At 41.8% G+C, this 21,938-nt stretch overlaps 1 protein-coding gene across 1 annotated transcript in view; it reads right to left on the bottom strand.

Annotated features, from left to right (window-relative positions):
- Window positions 1-17,253: 17,253 nt before the first annotated feature.
- The window catches only part of GEMIN8 (gem nuclear organelle associated protein 8), a 158,259-nt gene continuing 153,574 nt past the window's right edge, over window positions 17,254-21,938 (bottom strand). The window contains exon 5 of the mRNA XM_062003443.1: window positions 17,254-19,877. Within this exon, the coding sequence (XP_061859427.1) occupies window positions 19,627-19,877 (251 nt within the window). The 3' untranslated portion in view covers window positions 17,254-19,626. The remainder of the gene's footprint in view (window positions 19,878-21,938) is intronic.

Raw genomic sequence — 21,938 nt, forward strand, 5'->3', positions numbered from 1 at the left:
GGGATTTCCACTCACAGAGATACCAAGTCTCTGACAAGTGAAGAGAGAAGCCAAAAGCAGTGATGTCAGAAGTTTTGGTTCAGTAAGCAAAACTACATTACAACACTCCAAGGAGGTCAAGAAGACAGGAATACTTAGCTGGAATTTCTATTAGGAATAGAAACAAACAGATTTCCATTCAGAACTAAGATGTCTGTAGAAACAAACACTTCCCTAGTTGGGAAAGGCTTACAACTGGATACCTGTCCATGCTCTTACTCTTTTATCTAGTATATGACGGAGAGGAAAAAGGCTGGAACGTGCAGCATTTCAGCAAGTCTCGGTGGCTGAATATCTCCTCAGGTGCTGCAGCTGGTGCTGGTAGCTGTAAGGCAGGGCTGAAGGCCTGCTGTAAATTACGCTGGAAGCCAGATTGATCCAAAAACTCAAGAGATATATCAAGAGATTATATGATGACGACCTGGTGTCGTTGCCGATTTGATCTATAAAAGAGAAGGTGCAAGTTAGAAGTCTGCACTGATTAATGTCATTCATTGTCTACACTGGGTACTCAAAACCTTTTCCTTAGCTTGAATAACAACCTGCAAACATTTCCCTATTTGTACTGTTACCCTAATGTTAGTGTGATGATACCAGGTATTTCAAGTAACACCTTCACTCCCCATAGCAATGTGCTTGGTGTATCTCCTAACCTTGTCTGGAGGAGTGTGTTCTTCTCTTGGGATGTTTTTAAAAGACCATCTGATTGACAGAAGAAAATTTAAGTTACATCTCAAGATCAATCAAGAAGAGGTAAGATGGAAAGGGAGGGTCTCACCAGTTGTACCTGAGGGCATCGTACCAGTCTGAAACAGTTATTTACTGTATTTGCCCATTTCTTGCAATCAGCAATGAAACAGATTTCGAAAGCAAGTGAAGGCTTCTCTTTTTTTTCTTTTTTCAAATTCTTCTCTTTTTTTTTTCTTTTTTGTCGTAATTTACCAGACTCCATCTGTTTCCCCACTTCTTCAGTAGAGAACATCTTTGCTCTAAAAGGAATCCCTATTTTCTTTGCGGATTAAATGGTGTGCTAGCTGCTGCTACCTGTTTGCCTGTCTCTGTCTTCCACTTCTCCTGTCTTTCCTCAGGTTGTCTGACTAGACAGATTGCCCTAGACATAGAAACCTCATCAATTAAAAACAAAATCCAGGGCAGTATGTTTCCACATAATGCTTTACTTTTGACTAAACATTTAGTTGTGTTAAAGACAGTGGGTTAATAAAAAGATGTTCTAGTGGGTTTGGTGGGTTTTCAGCTCACACTGTGTCCTACTGCTGGCTATATGTGAGCCTGCTCCCATAGCTCCCTCTGCTAATAGTGAAGCTAATGGTTACTTGCAGATATTACTTATGACTGCTACACATGCAGTGCCAGCAGGCAGCCGTCACTGCCAGTTTCCAGAGGATTAGAGTGAGTGTGTAGGGTGCTGCTCCTACTCTCGATTAGGAAAAAATCCTGCAGATCTGCAAAACTTTATGAAATTGAGGATTCATAAAAAGCATCCTTTTCAACATTAACAATGTTGTAGTTTGTGTGGAGCCATTTGTAGTAATGGAGAAGAGGCTGTAAAGATGGCTCCTGTAAGAAGTTGCTTGAAACTCTCCCCAGCTCTGAGCCAGATCCACTTCTGGGGCTGAGCCAATTAGATGCCTCCATGATCACTGTTTAAGAAGAAGAAGCAGCCTATTCTTTCTTGCTGTTCTTTTTTCCTTCTCTTCTGGCTGGTGGTGGTGCAAGGAGTTGGGAGAGAGAGAGGAGTGAACATGCAGACCCCAAGGTCAGTGAGGGAAGAGAGGAGGAGGTGTACTGGTGCAGAGACTCCCCTGCATCCTGTGGAGAGGACTAGTGAAGCTGAGATTCATTTGCAGTTCATTAAAGACCCCAGGCGGGGAGCAGTGAGTATGCCAAGAGGAGGCCATGTCCCGTGGGAGAGACCCTGTATTCACAGAAGCTGTAGCTGTTAGGAAGAAGTTCATTATGGACTGTGTCCTGTGGGAGGGACCACATATTGGAGCAGGGGAAGAATGCCAGGAGTCATCCTGAGAAGAGAGAAGCAGCAGAGACCATCTGTGAGAAACTGACCACATCCTCCATTCCCTACACCCCCCCCACCCCCCCACCCGAGCCGTTGAGGAGGGAGGAGGTAGAGATATCAGGAGCAGTGAGCTGGGCCTAGGAAGAAAGGAGGGATGCGGAAGGGAAATCTTGAATTGCTACTCCCTTTCTGCTTTTGTTCTGGTTTGTTTCTTGTATGTGTAGTAGAATAAACTTTCCTACTTTCCTGTCTAAATTGAATATTGGAGTCTGTTTTGCCCAGAACCGTAATTGGCAATGAGCCCTCCCTGCCCTTGTCTCAATCCACAACATCCTTGGTTATCTTGTTTTTTCCTTCCATTTCACTGGAGCCCCTGCTGTTCTAAGGATGGTGGAGGTGGACGGGGGGCAGTGAGCATGAGACTGTCATGGTGCTTCATTGCTGTCTGGGAAAAAACATGACAACACAAGTGTATTTTAGATTTAAGGGAATCAGAAGCGATAAAATCTAGTTTTAGTTGTAGTGAGTCTTCTCTGTGGCCTTTCTCAAAGGGGTTCATCCATCCTTTCTGTCTTGAGCTTCTGAGATTCCAGGTATAGTTGGGGCATGCTGGGGTTTTTCCTCTCCCATGTGGTCTTCCATTCAAAGTGGCATTGCAGAGCCATGGATGCTAAAGAGAAATAAGATGACAATTGGATCACTTTATACTTCTGCATGCAAAGAAGAGGTGACCTTTTCATGTTTTGAACACAGCATCTCATGGTAGATTAAGGGGAATGATTCATGCTCTCCTATGTCTTTTCTACCTTTTATGTGAAGATGATCTGCTTTAGATTCCAACTGCTGCTACTAAAACCCCTTCTTACTGCTCACTGCAGAGAGCTTTTTGCAAAGTTCATGCAGCAAAATGCTGAACAAAATTGTTCAGCTCATTGGCACTGTGTAGTCTAGGGGAAAAGAGAGAAAGGAAAAGATGAAAAATGAGAAGTAATTTGATACAGTTTAGCTGGCATGTAGATACTCCTGGAATTTAACATTCAGGTATGATAGCATAAAGGAATAAATAGTCTTTGAAATCAAAACTGTTTGCTATTACCAAGTAGGTCATATTTCCAGCCACTGTTTCTCAATATGTAAATATGAGCAGTGATTGCTTTAGAATAGATATAATTATATATTCAACAGAATGCGTAATTTTTCCCAATGAACCATAGTTAATTTTATCTGAAAATTAGTGATTACCATTTTGGTGTTAATTACAGAGTACTAAATGCATCTTCAGTGTTAAAAGATAGACTCATCTCTGTTTCATATACCCCAAGTCACTTGTGGAATAACCAATGTCACTTTGCGATTTTAAAGATACTAAAAACTTAATTAGAAGATATCATTGAAAATGAAGGATCAATGTTTAGATTAGGACCTCTGGCAACTAAAGGACCATCTTTCATGTAGCCCTACATAAGGGACCTTATTCCCATATGCAGTTACGTGCATACGGCTATTCTGTGTGTCCATGACAGATCTGGATCTGGGGACTGACCAGAGAGAAAAGAATGGTATTAGCTTGTTTCTAATGGTATTACACTTGCTTCTGTGTCTTTCCCTCTCTGCATACCACCTAGATAACTTATACCTGGTAGGGAGATATAGGTGATAATATAAGGTCTGAAAGTAGGGTGGATGGTCTCAGTAAAGCGTTATACAGAGGAGAAAGCTCACGAGTGAAAGAGGAAACTAACATCTCTAAAAACCACTGCCTGTCATATAGAAAAAAATGCAAGTCAGTAAGATCTTTCCTTCCAAGTGCAGCCCACCTCATTTCATCCTCCCCAATGGATTTGTGAAATGTGGATGAAAAACACTGACAACTCTTTCTCCATGTGAAGGAGAGAAAAGCCTTACCTCCTGCTATCTCAGTCACGATAAAATGATCCTGGTGAAGGCATTCTTCCATATGCCTCACTCTAAAATACTTAGGCTCAAAAATGCAGGTGAATTTGGTCAGAGACGATAGGTTCAGCCTAGCAGGCTTCAATGTAAACATTTACTGAAGTGCTTGCAAAGTTCCTGTTATGTTGTGGGCTTGGATCGTGTGGACTAGAGAGGCTAGCCTGTCTTTAGGAGGAGCTAACTAATATATGGATTATCCAACATTTTCATTAGTACCAGTGGGAAAATTTGAATGTGGAATATTTTGTAAAAGAAGAAACCAGACAGGGGCAAAATGTACACCCAAGGATCATTAGTATCCAACTTCAGAGCAGCTTCTATGGGAGCATACATGTACTCATTGCAATATCCTGAAAATAATTGCATACATATGTATGTTAACCCCACCCTCCAGTGGTATCAGTAGACTTACCCTAAGTTTTATGTTGAGTTGCAAATTAAAGGAATAGACTTTATTTTAAGAGTGTTGAACACATGGCTGCCGTCCAATACTTCAGTATGGCACTCACCCAAGAAAGTGCTCCAAGGCAGCCTAATCAGGACAGAATTCCTGGCAAAAGTACATTTTCAGACAAGGCTCGCTCTCTTTTTCCAAAGCAGAAAACTCCTTTGATGGAAGGCACAGAGAGCGTTTAAGAACATTCTCAGGTGCCCTTTTCACAATCCGAAAATCAGACACAAAGAGCTGGGAAGGAAAATTGCAGGACTCATTTTAACACTATTCCTGATCCAATTGGGCAGTGCAGGCTGAGTAACAGCCAGCTGATTTCATTTTAGTTCTCATATTTTTTCACTTCTGTCCATAGGCGCAAGCTTGTAACTTCACTAGAGAAGGTTTTAATTCTGCTTAAGAATTAAAGTCCCTAAGACTTAATTTGTATCATAAAGTTGACTTACATTCCCTCATAATGGGCTACCAAGCTTTAGTTTTCTACCAACAAACATTTAAAAATGCTGGGTTTGAGGGTTTATTTGTTGGAGTTTCCCCCCCTCCCCCTGCACACTCACAGTTTAATTGCTTCTGCACTGCTCTTCACACTTCACACAGGCCAGTTCTAGCAAATGGCTATACTCAGAGTTGTGGTTTGTAGCAAGAAAAAATAAAAGTGACACGTTGGAGAAAAGATGGGAATGACTCAGTAACTCAGCAGTGGTGAAAACAGGCTGTGGGAGCTATGGCAGCTGGTGCAACCCCTCAGGATCTTCACTGGTAGGGTAACAGAAAGACACAACATTTTCCTTTAGCTCTGTGAGGTGTAGTTTTGGGAGAAAAGTGTGGCTTCAGGTCTGCTGACATCATGGAAATGCTTTGCCTCCTTCTGACTTCAAAGAAAGCCAAATGGATTAGGCCTGCCAAATATGTGGCATTTGGGAATAAAAAGCACAAGCCACTCAGGCCAGATGAGTGAGAGCCCTCCAGGAAAGCCCCACCAGGATGAGAATGCAACTGAGAAACTCAAAAAATGACAAACTTTGGATTTGGAAAATTGATTAACATGTCATTCCCTGCACTAATAAACAAACATGGTGGGTTTTTTCCTTAAAAAATTCCAAACAGCTATTCGAAACATAAGCATTTCCCTCCTGTTTTCAGTCCAGACACTGAAACTGTACAAATGTGTCAGCATATGATTAAAATAAAAAAGCAGAACACACTAGTCACCTATATGCATCCATTCTCCAATTAGAAGACACAAAAACGTAAATAAAGTGCCAGGTGTCTTCCATAGTAAACATTTTATCATTCATTTATAGCAGATATAAAATAGTTTGAAAAACCTCAATTTTTGAAATAAAGATCTCCAATTCTTGTTGCCTTGGATATCATGTTCAGAAATTAGAAATATAATACCATTCCAGGAGGGGAATGTAATAAAGCTTTTTATTAGAGCGATATAAAATGTGGGCTACTGGATTTGGATTCTCATTTTTTGTACTTCTAAAAACTATTTAATTAAGTTCAGGCCAAACTCGAGAGTTTCTTAGCTGCTGGATAGCCTAGAACATTAATTCTGGCCTCACATATTCCAAGGAAATGGCTTTGTTCAGTTTAAAAGATGAAAGAGCCACAGGCAAAATCAAACATCACATGAACCTGTCAGACAAAATGACCCAAGACCATTAAAGGAGTTAGGGAAACTGCAGCTTGGGAACTTGCAACAAAGGCAACATCACTTCTATCAGGCCTTGGGCCTTCCCTGTTTGGAGCCCACCTTGAAAAGGACACAGAAGTGTGTGCCTGGGCCTTGAAGTAGTGTGTAAGGGCTCATGCATATGAAAGCAGCAATGGGATGCTGCTGTGATGAGCTCTGAGGTGACTGGCCAGAACCCTGATGGTAGACTATGTGCAGGAGGAACATGAGGCCACACCTCATACAGGTCTTCAGATCTGCTTCATTTAGGCCAGAGCAGAGGTGAAGGAGGCTAGCAGGCCAACAAAGAAGGCAATAAACCAAAGAAGAGCCAGGGAAATGTACAGAGAAGGAGGCAAGCCGACCAGGGAAATGGGAAGATGATGTGATGAACAAAATAGGAGACAATAGTTATATTTTTTAAAGGCAAAAAAAAAGTCTTACTGCAGCAGTTTTTAAGGTATCAGGTACTGCTACACCTGCAGTTACATGTGATCACATCTCTTTAGCATCAGGGTACTTATTCTGGGCTCATGTCCTGTCTTTTCTAAGACTCCCCCAGGTTTTGGACTCTACTGTTTTAGATTTTCAGGCATAAAAATTCCAGTAGTAAAGTTTGAAACCTGTAGCTGTTAGAATAATGGGAGATCTCTAGGGAGAGCAAACACTTCCATGTAGATAATTTATTAGCAGCAGGAATAGAAGCCTGTATCAGCACTTTACTGGTGGATAAATCAGTGGGTTTGCTAATGATGTTTCAGTTCTCCTGATTGAATTGGATTTGTAAGAGGGAAATGCAGCTGCAGACTGAATTGCTTTATATGACAAGAGAAAAAAATGAGTAGCCAATCCTCAACACCCTGGGTTTCTGTATATATGAGATAATTTAGCTTCAATTCCTGTTGTTATTATTATATATGCAAATGAAATTATCAACGCCTTTATATAATCACTTCCTGGATCACATTTTTTCTCAAGGTTTTGCCTGTTGGTGTGCAAGAGAAATTTCTTTCCCTTGTTTTAACCACGGTTTAACACTAAATCCTAGTCCTGTGGGAGTTTTATTATATTATAGATACGAATCATTCAGAGGACATTGAAAGTGAACAGAAAATACTGGAACTGCCTGTAGTTATGAGAGTGCTATTATTTATTTGGAGATAGGGTCCATTACCTTGTGCTATTATCTGCATGTTACATGTGTTGAGTTTTGCATATTTGATGTTTACTTAACATGCATATCAGGTTCTTTTAACAACAGTGGAGATGATCTGGCTAAGTGCTCTCATCAGCCTCTTGCTAGGTTATTCTCTGGGGTTCCAGCCAGTAAATCTCTCTGTGTTTTAAGCTCTAAATAGGCTACTGCTCCCCCTCCAAAGGATCACGCTGAGCTGAAGTAATGCCCACTGGAAAAGTAGAAAACGGGATGCCAGCTGGCAAAGAAGGATGAAAAGAGAGAAAAAGATAAAATTATTCTTAAATTGAGAAACTGCCTTAGCAGCATTCTCATCTGCTGGGTGGGAATAGATCATGGTTGCCCGGTTGGTCTTTCAAATGGCTGAGCTCCTAAATTACAATTACGCCTTGCTATTGGAGAGATGGAGTTGACAGAGATGTACTGTTGAGATGCACTATAAATTAAACAGATGGATTGTGAAGTCCAGGCTCTGTATCCAGTAATTGTTCGTCCCACTACAGGAAAGTTTTACAAAAGCTTCCCCTAGTGCTCAACAGGATTGTGGTGGTTTCTTTGCACTGTGACTTTAGAAAGGCTTTAGTCAGTAGTGAAGTTTTACTCTGGGTGACTGACTGGAGTATACCCAGAGAAGGGAGAGATGAACTGGCAGTGGCACCCTTCCTACCACTTGCACAGCAGTGATGAAGTTTTGTGGTTTAATTAGGAAAAGAGGAGGGACAATGCTGTGGGAAGGGTCCACTTTCTGCTTTCAGCATTCACAATGCAAGAGGCACTGATCTTTTTTTGGTCTTCTAGATTAATCCTTCTCATTTGCTTTGGTGGCTACTAGGCATCATTTCATGCCCTAGGCATGGGAGGCAAACAGCCGTGTAGCAGCTGAGACGACAGAGCAGAAGCAGGCTGCAGAATGGCATGTGTTAAGAGTGGAGGGATATGAGCTGGTTAGGTGCCTCTGTGGAAAAGAGGATGAGGGAGCAAGAAGAGAGGGTAGATGGACTGAAAACAACAGAGGTAAGATAAACTTTGGAAACTACTCAGCTGGATCCTTGGAGATCTAAAGTATGATGGACATTGCCAGAAAAATGCATCACAGCGCACATCCATTTAATACCAGCTAGATCTGTGGAGATGGCAGCAGTGGGAGAGGAAGCGTAGGCATTTTTCCTACATTCAGTATGCGTTCAGATGTTATCTCAAGCCCTGCAAAGTTAGGCTGCTAAGCCATTCAACATTTTAAAGGTTGCTTGGCTGAGAAGCATTAAAAAACCCCTCACATTTTATTTCTGGAAACCAGGAAATGAGAATAGTACTGGAAAACCAACAAACAAAATGCTTTTTTTTTTTTTTTTTTGGTCTCTTTTTCTTGACAATTATTATTATAATTTTGGACACTTTACTAGGAAAAAAAAAATTGCATTGTACTTGAAATTCTGCTCTAAGCTTTCTAACATTATAGTGGTTTTACAGCATTTCACACTTCAAAAGCCTGGCATGAAGGAAGTTAAACTACCAAACCAAAATTGTTCAATTACTGGGTTTTAATATGGTATTTTAAAGTTTCAACAATGTATGTTTTATTCCAGTAGGATGTGGCATTTCTTGGACTGAAGTGAGCAATGCTGTCACGCTGATGGGGACCATGGCACTGCAAGGCTATGCCTAGGCTATGCCTAGAATGACAGTTTCCACAATGTAACACAAGCCATTACTGCACTTAATGATTATCAATGTATTTACCACAAAAAAAAAGCTTTAGCCATAGGTGTGCTGTAGAAACAGATTTAACTTTGCTAGACTTGCATAATGCAAGTAACACTGCTAGACTAAAAGAACTACTGAAGGGAAGAGGCTACAGTAAGGCAGCTCTTTTTCCAAACAAGATTTAATTGCTGTTGACAGGGAAAATACAGGACATCTTTCTAGAGCAGGTCTGCATAGTAAAACACATTTATGAAGGGCAAACAACTAATCTCTTTAAAAAAAGTTCTGCACAGAAGCACTTTTGCGCTCCAGAGATACGTGTTTATGCTCTCACACTGGAGAGCGCAAACTGAAGAGGGATGTGCTCAGCAGAACAAGCAAAAGAGGGAGCACTGGACACTTATTTTGTCAATCACTTTCTCTATTTTGTTTCTTTGCTGAGAGAGGAGAGCAGTTCTGGAGTAAGAACTTTCATAACACAATGCAGCTCTTCTTTCTGGTGTCTCCCTGAAATGAACTCATCATCTGGCATTTATGATACCACTATGGCACCCGATGACATCACCCCACACACTCAGCATCACGGCTTTCAGAGCAAGAATCATGGAATCAACGAACCACTTGAAATAAGCAGTGTGGTTTGCGTGTTCTGAGTTCAACTGCCAGCAGAAAATAATCACATAACAAAGACCATAGGACCGGCATGTGATGATAAAACCAGCCACCGTGAATGTTCCTCAAGTGCAGGGCTTCTCAGAGAAGGTGCCAAGGAAGGACTTTATGTGTGCCCCTGTGACACTCAGAGTGGTGACACCAAAACAGAACCACAAACCAGCTGTGGCACTGCTGAGATGCAGTTCTGTGGTGGAGCAGCACAAACGAAAATGTCATGTTATGCTCAGGAAGACTTGGTATAACAAATGCTTTCTTTTCTCTAGTGCAAGGTGATCTGACATTATTGGAAATCCTAAAATCATCAGCATCTATATAGAAAATTGATTAAAAGTCAACATTTATAAATATCTAAATGGTGGGTATCAGGAGATTGGGGTATCCCGTTTTTCTATAGTAGCTAGCAACAGGACAAGGGGTAATGGGATGAAGCTGGAACACAAAAAGTTCCATTTAAACATAAGAAAAAACTATTTCACTGTGAGGGTAACAGAGCAGTGGCACAGGCTGCCCAGAGGCGTTGTGGAGTCTCCTTCCTCGGAGGTCTTCAGAACCAGCCTGGACATGTTCCTGTGTGACCTGATCTAGGTGAACCTGCATCTGCAGGGGGGTTGGACTAGATGATCTCTAAAGGTCCCTTCCAACCCCTACCATTCTGTGATTCTATGAAAAGTCATGAATGTTACAGTCTTGCCAGATACAATAATTATGTAATGCTTATTATTTTTCTGATTGCTTTTGGTTTACAGTTCACTTGAGAGTTATATTCTGCAGTTACGTAAGGATTATTCTGCTTGGAGCAACTCATCAAAGTTTTGTGTTTCAAGTGCCTTGCAGCATAACTGGCTGCAGTTTTAGCTCAACTTCACCACTTTGCATGTAAGGAGTTGTCATGGTTTGACATAACAGCCGTTTCTGATAAGGGGGAAGGGGTTGTAAAGACTGCTGCTGCAAGAAGTTGCTTGAAACTCTCCCCAGCTCTGATCCAGACCCACTTCTGGAGCTGGGCCAATTAGGCACCTCCAATCACTTTTTAAGAAGAAGCTGGACGAGGAAGCTTCTTCCTGTTCCCTTTTTTCCCCTTCTATCCCTTCTTCTTTTCTGGCAAGTGGTGGTAAAAGGAGTAGGAAGAGAGAGAGAAACGACCATGCAAACTCCAAGGTCAGTGATGAAAGAGAGGAGGAGGTGTGCTGGAGCAGAGACTCCCCTGCATTCTATGGAGAGGAGTGATGAAACTGAGATTTGTTTGCATTTCGTTAAAGACTTCACATCAGGTCCAGTGACTCATTTTATTAAAGACCCTGTGCCAAGGGGCAGTGACTATGCCCAAAAGAGACCATGACCCATGGGAGGGACTCTGTATCTTGCAGAAGATGCAACTGTGAGGAAGAACCCACACCAGAGAAGTTCATTAAGGACTGTGTCCCGTGGGAGGGACCCCGTATCGGAGGAGGGGAAGAATTCAAGGAGTCGTATTCCTCTGAGAGAAGCAGCAGAGCTCATCTGTGAGAGACTGACCACATCCTCCATTCCCTGCCCCCTTGAGCTGTTGAGGGGGGAGGAGGTAGAGATGCAGTGAGCTTGGCCAGGGAAGAAAGGAGGGATGGGGGAGGGAGATCTTTAAGTGCTGGCTGTAATTTTCTCATCATCCAACTTCCTTTTTGCTTTCTGTTCTGTTTCTAGTAGGTAGTAGAATAAACTTTCCTACTTTCCTGTCTAAGTCAAGTATTGGAGTCTGTTTTGCCCGCAACTGTAATTGGCAGTAAGCCCTCCCTGCCCTTGTCTCAATCCACAAAAACCTTGGTTATCTTTTTTCCTCCCATTTTGCTGGGGCCTCCGTTGTCCTAAGGAGAGTGGGGGTGAATAGGGGGCACCGAGTGAGAGACTGTTGTGGTGCTTCATTGCTGGCTGGGCAAAACTATAACAGGAGTATATTGGGATGGAAGCCTTCAGTAATTACTGAAGTAACTCAGTTATCCCATTTCATGGAACATGCTGCAGACTGGGAGTGTGCCCTTTGACGAATTTTTTCTCAAGTACTACCATACTTCAAGCCAACTGTAACTCCTTTCCTTCTCTCCACAGGGAGAAACATTATAGTACCATAATTAATACAAAAATCCCCAAGATTACATCATCCATAAGTGAATTTAGATTTTTGGAGCTCTCTGACACACAACTACTTAGACTTATGGCAGTCTTGGTATTTCATCATGCTTTACAAGTAAGAGCAGGCCACATAATCTTAACAAGCAGAAGTGGGAGTGACAGGAAATGGAGTTTGTTCTAAAGCAGAGCCTAATTAGTTTCTGAAATTTATTTAGATGATGTGGTTGCCAGAGGTAGCAACAACTAGACATGATGACCCAGGAGATCTTTTCCTGTCCTGTGCAAATGAATATGACTTAGCTATGGGACTATGTCTTGGCTGGGCGAGAATCAGAATTCATGAAACACAAAGCACAGACTTTTTCTTGCCGGACACTTGTACATGTCTAGACCAAAAGAGCTGACCGAATCCTGGGTCTCCGCTGCCTGCTACAGTTCACACTGAAGCAAAGGGTATGAACCTGCATTGTGTAAGTATGCTGCTTGGTGTAATGTCTGCAAACCTGCAAACTTAAGACACTAACTTTTACACAGAAAGCAGCAATGAATAATTAGAAATCTTGGGATGAAGCCTCCTGTGGGTTTGTCCAAAATGAGCATTAACTTCTGTGTTCAGCAAGGAAAATAAGCGCCTGTTTTTCTAGATGTTTCATAACAGAGAATGCTGGCTGACATGCCTGATGAAGGAAATGCAAAGGGATGCTTTAGTATAAAATGCTTGAGGGCTCTGAGATCTATGAAAATATGCTCCATAAGTTCTCTTCTAGTGGTGGCACCGTTGCCTTAGGAATGCTCACGCCTGTGGAGTTTGTCACCTCTAGACCCACTCATGTGACTGCACAAGCGAGTGACTCCCTTAATCCTTTCCTTGACAAATAAACTGGATTACATTAAACAGCTTAGCTGTAGGACTCTTGCAACTGGGCTGTTTTTGACTTACAGTGAGGGAGTGGTGATCACATGGTTAAGAAGTGCTGGCAGACCTGGATGGCAATAAAATTTGGTGGAGTTGAACCCTGAAGGTGATTCCTGTACCTAGGAAAAAGGACACATGGGATAGCCAAAGGCTGAATCTCAGGACTTGATCTTCAGTATAAGCATGTGGAAAGATTCTCACAATCACTATAAACAGAAGTCTAGTTGGCTTCCTATGCCACCACCCAATGGCATCTGTCTAGACGATAGTGTAAAAAAATTTCATGAACAAAGCAATACTTTGTCACCCCTTCCCAGTTTCCAGTAAGGTGAAGCCCAGGGACACGCCAAGACAGCGGTGTAACTTAATTTTTAACTGCCCCTGACAGACTTTTGCCTCACATCTTTATTAAACCCAGATTTTGGTAAGCTGTTGCTTTTGTTTAAAACAAATTTTAAACATTAAGAAGGACCACTTTGAACTTCACATGGAAAAAATCCCTACCAGTCTTTTCCTCTTTTGCCATCCCTTCCTCCTCACAAAGGTATTTCTTTGAGATGGTTGTAAAAAACAGACATGAAGACAGCAGTTTTGTGTATTTTGGCTTTTCAAAAGGCTTTGTAGGCAAAAGATCTCAGTGTAGTTCAGGGAACCAGCAGTGGTATTGGCATCATCAGGCTGAAAAGTATTTTCTTTTTAAAAACTGTGTATGTCCTCACTCATTCTGCTTGCTTGTTTTCTTAGAAGAAAATGATTCGTGATTAAAGGGGGAAAATACCCTTCTGTGACTGTGTAATTAATAGAATCCATGCACAGAGAATCTCAAATACACACTCCAAGCTCAAAACGAGCAAGTCTTTCCCCACTTTCAGTCATGCAAGGCTTCTGTGCTACTCCTGCTCTGCCAAAATAAACAGTGGGGGCTGATGCAGGTGTGCTCACCTACTTCAAGGAAGGGACTGAGTCCAAGCAACTCTTCTGCTACCAGAACCAGGTCTCCATGAGAATACCTGCATTGCAATGTCATGGTCTATCACCTGCCCACCCAGAGTTCCACTGCACATGGCTCTGCGTACCAGCTCAGCAATTCCAGCCATGTAAGAAAAGATGAAGGGATGCAAGGCCTTGAACTTCATACTCTAGCTATAATCAGCTTTCAGGAGCAGCTGAGACTCCCTCACAGGCTGCTGTTCAACCTGGGAGAAAGCTCAGAAGAATTTCTTTCCTTTGGACTATCTGGGCAGCATCGCAGGAGACCACAGAACAGGTTAGACAGGGTAGATGGTGGATGAAATAGCACACAAACATGAAGAGGCAAAAGTTCATCATAACATAAATGTACTATTTATCAAATACTATATTCCCCAGTAACTTAGGCTGTTAAGGGGTTTTTTTTAGGAAAACAGAGTTCTGGATGTTTCCTTTTGACAGACTGTATTTCACATTTTGGGTAATCATCTGGGGCCCTCTATAATTCTTTCAGCCAAAATATTCAGACCAGCAGGCCAAAAATCATACTTAAATCCCCAAATTTATGCAGCTGGATCAAAGTGTCTTGCTTTTCTCAACTTCTATTCAAAGAATTGGACTCTTATTACTGCAATGAGAGACAAGGATGCCAATATTTGAAATATATTTTATTTGAAATATATTTCATATAATGAATGAATGAGAAGCTTTTGCAAAGAGAAAAAAGGGCATAAGCAAACAAATCCACACGGATTATACACGTTTATCCTTCAGAAAGAATGTCAGAGAAATTTAGGTTGCTTTTTATTAAAGCTTCTTTTTATTAAAGCTTCTTCTAAGTACATTTGCAGCTAGCCATTATACAAGACTACCATCAGAAAGGATAAATGCTTACGAGTAAGGTTGATTAAAAGAAAAGTTAACGCTCATCAAAAATTGTTTAATCTCTTCTCAGTTTGCTCATATGCACAGGCACACTAAACTGTCAGCTGCTTTATGGAGAAATAACTCTCAAAGGATGAGTGTTCATGACAATGGCACCAACACATAAGAGTAAGCAGTTTTCCCTTCAATAGGAAACATGGAGGTCATTGCTTCATTTGTATATGAAGTTTATACCGTGCTCACTCTGAAAGGCTTTTTTAAGAGTACTTTTAGTTGAAAAGACCTGTTACCAATTTTCTTCAGTCTTCAAAGCATCTTCAGCCAATCGCAAACTCTTCTTCTGAAGATGAGGCTGATCTGCATATTTGCCTGTAGCAAATGAGGAAACCAGTTTCTGAAATGATGACTGATTGATTGTATGCAAACTTGTACTCTTGACTTCAGGGTGTTTTCTTCTGGAAAACTTCTACTGGAGCTGGGAAGAGCTCATGAGAAACAGCACCACCACTAAGTGAAGAATTATGTCCTGAACATGTTCCTATGTGACCTGATCTAGGTGAACCTGCTTCTGCAGGGGGGTTGGACTAGTTGATCTCTAAAGGTCCCTTCCAACCCCTACCATTCTATGATTCTATAAATTCCCTTTGGGCAGGACTGCTACACAAGCAGATGGTGTAACGGAAAGTAAAGGTGCGACGTTCTGGACAACGAAGAACCAAGTCAGCAGCGTCACAGCTGCGTTCTACTCCAGAGGCTGGCATAAACACCATATTTGGGGGAAAAAAAAGGGTTCATGGTCCCATGATTGAGGACTGCAGAATCATACATACGTGCAAGACAGGTGAATGTCACAGCCCTTCTGAGGGAACAGGCATTTTTGAGTTGCAGTTCCATTGCTTCTGCAATCATGTTTTCCTGAGAGAAATTCTTTAAAATGTCAAAGGACACAGAAGATGGAGTAGAATTGCAACACAAAATCTCCAAATTCCAGTGAACTACTAGCAAAACAGGACATCTGGCCAAGTACCAACAATAGCCCATCCCCTGAAATTCAGAAGCAGTGTACAGATTATTTGACAGCAACTCTTTTAAGTCTGCAGTAGTGTATTCCTCCCTTTCAGGCGTTAGTACATAGTTTCTAGGGAACACTTTATCCAGTTCTCTCACATCCAACCTGATGAAAAAAAAAATTAAGCCTTCTTAGAAATAGTTAAAACAACCAAAGGCAAGGAAATGTTTTGTGTTTTATCTGAAGTAGGAAAGGAATTCAATGTTTGTCTTGTATGAGGTCTCTACAAATACTTTTGGATGTAGTAATTTCTGCTTCTGCTAGCAGAACCAGTTGGATGCAGAAACAACCACAGCAAGAACTTGGAACTGGGTTGAAAAGAACAGCTGAGTTCTACCCCTCCTTTCTTTCTTCTATGTTGAACTACACAGGGGAGATACCATCACCATGTTCGGAACATTTCAGAGAGGAACACAGAGATCTATGTCTATTCATCTGGGATAAGGTTTTCTCCCAGCAGATGCAACAGCCCTCCTATTCACTTTGTACTATACCATGCACATGTAATATTGACTGACATTCTTCCACATTACATAGAGTTCCTTCTTTCATTTGAGCTGTTTCAGAAGCTCCTTGATCATCCATACAGGCTTCTTACCTCCTTTACCTGATTTTTTACCCATATGGAAACACTGATCTTAGGCTCAGAAGAAGTGGTGCTTGAAGATTGACCAGCTTTCTTCCAAGCAGGTTTTTGAAGAGGCCAAAGTCAGCTCTCCTGAAGTCCAGGGTCATAATCCTGCTGCTGCCCTATTTCTTCCATGCAGAATTCTGAACTCCACCATCTCATGGTCACTACAGCCAGTCAAAGTTGCCCCCAACCTTGACATCTGCAACCAGAGCTTATTTGTCAGTAAAAGATCCAGCAGCATACCTCTCTTTGTGTGCTCCTCAACCACCCATGACATGGAAGTTGTCATCAACACACTGCTGTTTGTAGAAGGCCTCATCCACTTCCTCTTCCTGAGTGGGTGGCATGTAGTAAACACCCATCACAGTGTCACTCACATTAATTGCCTCTTAATATTCACCTATAAATTGACCTGCTCTTCATCCTTGCCTAGGCTGAGCTCAATACACTCCAGTTGCTCTCTCTGACACAATGAGAAATTCCACTCCCTTGTTTGCCTCTTTCCTAAACAGCACATAGTCATTCATGGCTGTGCTCCAGTCATAGGAGATGTCCCACCATGTCTCTGTAACTGCAATGAGGTCATGGCCCTGCAGCTTCACCCACATCTCCAGTTCCTCCTGCTCTTTCCCAGGCTATGTGTGTTGCTATACAGTGAATGCAGGGGCTTACTTGAGCACACAGGTTTCTCTGGATGGGTGCAAAAGGATCATAGAATCATAAATGGTGGGGGCTGGAAGGGACCTTTAGAGATCATCTAGTCCAACCCCCCTGCAGAAGCAGGTCCACCTAGATCAGGTTGCACAGGAACACGTCCAGGTGGCTTCTGAAGACCTCCAAGGAAAGAAACTCCACATCCTCCTTGGGCAGCCTGTGCCAGGGCTCCCCCACCCTCACAGTGAAATAGTTTTTCCTTATGTTTAAGTGGAACTTTTTGTGTTCCAGCTTCATCCCATTACCCCTTGTCCTGTTGCTAGCTACAATAGAAAAAAGTCCCATTAGGTGGTCAGCCTTCTGATTCTCATCTTTGCATGCATCTGAAGCATACCTGTCACTGTTTTTGTTCTCCTGGCATATTTCCTGGCTGGATGGGATGGCACATACTTTGCCATTTCACATCCCACTCCCTGCATCCTTCAGTTTTAAACCCACTTAATCAAGTTGGCCAGCAATTCCTGAAGATTCAAGTGCCCCTCTAGACGGGTGTATTCCACCCTACCCTAGTAGATTACAGTCATCCAGGAAAGTCCCATTGTCATAAAAGCTGAAACCTTCTCATCAGCACCAGCCACTTAGCCAGGAGTTGACAGGCCTTATTTGTCTATTTCTGCCCTGATTTTTCTGACTGGTAAAATAGTGGAGAAGATAACTCAGGCCCCACTAGTTTTCAGTTGTTCCTCCAGGGCTTTACAGTCCTCCTATAGTCCTCCTCCTCCACAGTTAAACTGTGCTTGCTCTAAGTTCGATCTTCCTTAGACAACAGAGCAGCTAAGTGAAAACTTTAGCATCTGAGAACTGGAGCACCAAAGTATGGAAGTTTGTGTATTTAAAAAAAAAAAAAATCTACAAGGTGTTACAAAAAGAATTTATTTGGTCAACAAAGGGAAATTCAAACAAAATGTGGAATTTCTGAGAAAACCCGCCAAAACTAAGAACAGATACAAATGCAGGACTGTTCAAAACCCTACTCCCTCTCATCTCACACAAGTTTTTCAGATTAATCACATCAGTAATAAATCTTGGAGACTATGGGCTTTTACTTTCAGTGTTCTATCTAACACCATCTTGTCACATCTAAAACGACAGAGGTGGAACTGAAAAGAAAAAGCTGCTTTGAAAAAACACAGCAACTACCAGTAAAACCAAAGACACTCCAAACTGTACTACAGACCTGCTTTGGTGTGGCTGGCTGCTGCTGGGGGCACAGCAACTGCTGGTGTGTGTTACAAACTACACATGCTGCAGAGGTACACCGGATACAGTGAGAATGAACTGAAGTTAGAATTTTAGTTGTGACCTTCCCGTGGTGCCAGAAAGGCATATTTATATTTTTGACAATTAAAACAGCATAAGGTTCCTTTGCCCTGGCATGGAAATACTGCTTAATACAAACCACAGGCCTTCAATACACAATACTACACAGCAGCAGTGCTGCACAGAAAGTCCTTGCAAGTGTTCAGGGCACCATTTTCTAAGGGATCACCAGTATCGAGGGGCCAATTCTGCCTCTCTTACACAAACCATATGTGTGCCTCACTCTGCCTAGTCAGCTATTAGAGAGGCAAGCACAACTGACCATAAATAAAAGGGACAGAAGCGGAGCCAAACAGACTGCACAGATGGATGAGTACACACAGAGGCACACCTATTGCCTGCATTTAAGCTTTGTGCATGTAATATGCAGGTGGTCATTGGAAAGCTGGACTAAAATAAACAGAGCACTCAGAGCTACATGGCTTCTGTGCTCTCTCTTAGTGTATTGAACTAATATGTCTTCTTTAAAGCTTCAAACCTACAAAATGCCTTTTATTAGAACTGCAGAAGTCACTGCAGGCATTGGCCCCAAGTGTGCTTTTCCCTCTTAAAGTCTCTCTTCTGTGAAACAGATCTCTTAAAAGACAGGGCCACATCAGGCTTCTCCCTCACTCCCCCTTCAGGAAAACACTTTTCTATATAACATTGCTTTAGAGTAAAGTTCTGGCTGGACAAGTATCAGTCTGGAAGAAAAACTTCCTGCTTTATAATAAACCTTTGAAAAAGGATTAAAATGTCTGGGCTACAGTCATTTGAGATGTTGTATCTTGGCCAGTGGGCTCCCAGTTCTAAAAAAAATCCAAAATTATCAGACATAACACTTTAGGCTGTGTTGCATTAAACAGGACCCAAACTCTACTCTGTTAAATAAAGTGGGATCTCTCTCAATTTCCCTAAATGGGAAGAGCAGATAATTCATGTAGTCCTTCTCTTTTTTGCATTGCTTGAAGTTTTCCCAGTTCACCAACTGGAAATACTATGTTATGTTTCTTTCTAGCATAGTCAAGGAAGGCAGGTATCAAATGAGTGAAACTATGACTTTAGACAGGTTTGATATTACTTACCCTGCTATTACTACTTGACAATTGTATGTAGGTTTAATAGACTGTGACCAACATTGACAGTGTAAAAGAACACAGGGCAAAGAAAAATGCTGCCCTTGCCAGTCTCTGCCTCAAAGCCCAACCAAAACCAAGCTTTGCAGTTTGTTCCTATTGCAGCACAACCTGATTGATGTATCGATCCCTACAACTCTGTACCAGGTCAGAGCAGAGTCCAGGTACTCACAGCTTCAGGGGAATAATGGGCCAGTATTTGGGCTGCTTTTTGTCACAGTTTCTATCAAAGTTCAGTTGCATGGCAGCCTCCATTGCCTGGATTTTCTCTGCTTCAGCACCATACAGTTTCTTCATTTCTGCCATTCGCCTCTCCCCAGGTCTCTCTGTAGGCGGCTGCACAGAACGCCCCATCCTTTTGTGAAGATCTTGATCAGCCTCCACGTACTGCTGCTCAGCTTCCAGCTGCTGCTGTCTCCCTGGACAAATAAACCATGAGAGAACTAAATTACTGAGCTACAATGACATTTCATTTTAACTTGTTAAATATTACATATTCAAATTTCTGCTGAGTCTAGAGGGCTAAGATCCACACGCTCCAGGATGCAGCCAACTTATGCAACTTACAAAACAAATTGCATGTTGCTTGTCATGTTGTCCTCATTATACATAATGACAAATTTGTACTAAGTACCATGAAAAAGTCAGGCTGGAAGAAGCGAGGAGAAAGGAAGAGGATCCTGGAATTGCTATTAAAAACTTCTCTGTATTATTAATAACAAGTGAAAACCAGCATTGCTTCATTTCTCCCCAACAAACAAAACCGTTAACACCACCTCTACCACCCCCTCACTCCTGAAAAAACCCCAAACAAACAAGACAGTTGTTTCCAAAGTAATGACATGGCAGCTGAGATAAGGAAACAATGCACAGGACAATGCAACTTAGCTGAACCACAGCCAAAAGAAAACATAATCAGTTACTATGCTATGAAAATGAACATATTGGCCTGTCACAACAGTGTTTGACATTAAGTGCATCCAACGTAACACATCTGTAAGCACTATGTTTAGATAAACTATCCAAAATCATCTGTTTCTCAGGACTTGAAAAATTGAAAACTGGAGGCCTCACTGCTATGGCTTTGGAGACAAACCCAAATAGCACCCAACATAAATCCCTGTGCCATGTCATTTTAAGAGGATTTAAAATAGTTCCGAGAAGTTAAACATTTGGAGCAATATGTCATCCAAAATCCTCTTTGGTAAACCCAAGCAAGATGCAAGAACTTGATTTTTGTGCCCAAACTTACTTGTACTGCCTGGGTGCTGCTCTGAGGGAATAAATAATAGTGCTCTATGCAATTAAAACAGCAAAGTGCTGGGCAGGACTCCCCTCTTAGAGGGTCATTTCTACAAGGTAAAGAAAGTCACCGGATAGTTGTGCTCCTTTGCCTACCAATAGCAAGCAGTGGTTCTCAAAACCACATCACAGAAACAGTTCACTCCATATGACAGCACTTTTTTTTTGGTCAAACATCAAAAGGGACAAAGTGTTCGCAGATCAGGATGCATTAGTCACACACAGGACATGCTTCTCAGCATTTGGTGCCATGTATCTCTTCCCTCCTTCCCCTAAGGCAGAGATTGAGCTTTCAAAAAACACATGACATCTGCAAACCCTAACCCAAAGTTAAGTATCCTGACGTATCTGTGTCAAACATCTGCAGTTTATTTTTACACTGGAAAGTACTGTGCAGAGCAGCCAAACGACTGTCTGTCAGCTTTCCTAAACGAATTATCCCCTCTACCTCATTTGCAGAAAAACGTTCAATTTAGGCATCTGTTTGTCTGATGGAGGCACAGAAAGCTTGCACCTTGTCATTTCAAACACCATCCACAGTTTTGTGTTGGTAGTAGAAGGGCAGGAGTGCTTGAGGGTCTATTAGCAATCTAACCCTAAGAGCAGTTTCACTTTCAGTGCTTTATGAGCACATACCTGAAATGGGCTGCACTGCAAGAATTCACAGGGAAACATACATCAGAGTCCATATGTGTTTTTGGAAGAGTTTGATTTATATGGTGTCTGGCCATTTTAACCAGAAGGTCTCAATTAAAAGAACTAATACTGCCTACAGAGGGTCCAGCACTGTCAGGACACGCTACAGCACCAAGGCTGGGACTACACAAGTCATTTGAATCCCTTTGAATGAAACTTACTGGGATGTCAAAGTGCTCACAATGACATAACATGCTTTTAAGTATGAACTTGATGCAAATTGCACCAAATAGTATTAGACAGAAACCAAAAATCTAATCTGGAAAACCGATGGCTCCCACTGTAGTAAAACCCATGGCAGGGCAATGAATTGAACCCATATTTGTTGACTCTTTTGCGCCACAAAGATAATTCCTTGTAATTCTGAATTGCCCACAGAAATTTTGTATTCATTAGCTCTGTAGCTGCATGCTAGAGACAGTTTCTTCCTTGCCTGCTTGCCATAGAATGCTCTCTGCACACAATAACAGTTTAGAAAAATT

Source organism: Colius striatus, chromosome 1 (genome assembly GCF_028858725.1).
Source record: "Colius striatus isolate bColStr4 chromosome 1, bColStr4.1.hap1, whole genome shotgun sequence".
Lineage (NCBI taxonomy): Eukaryota > Metazoa > Chordata > Aves > Coliiformes > Coliidae > Colius > Colius striatus.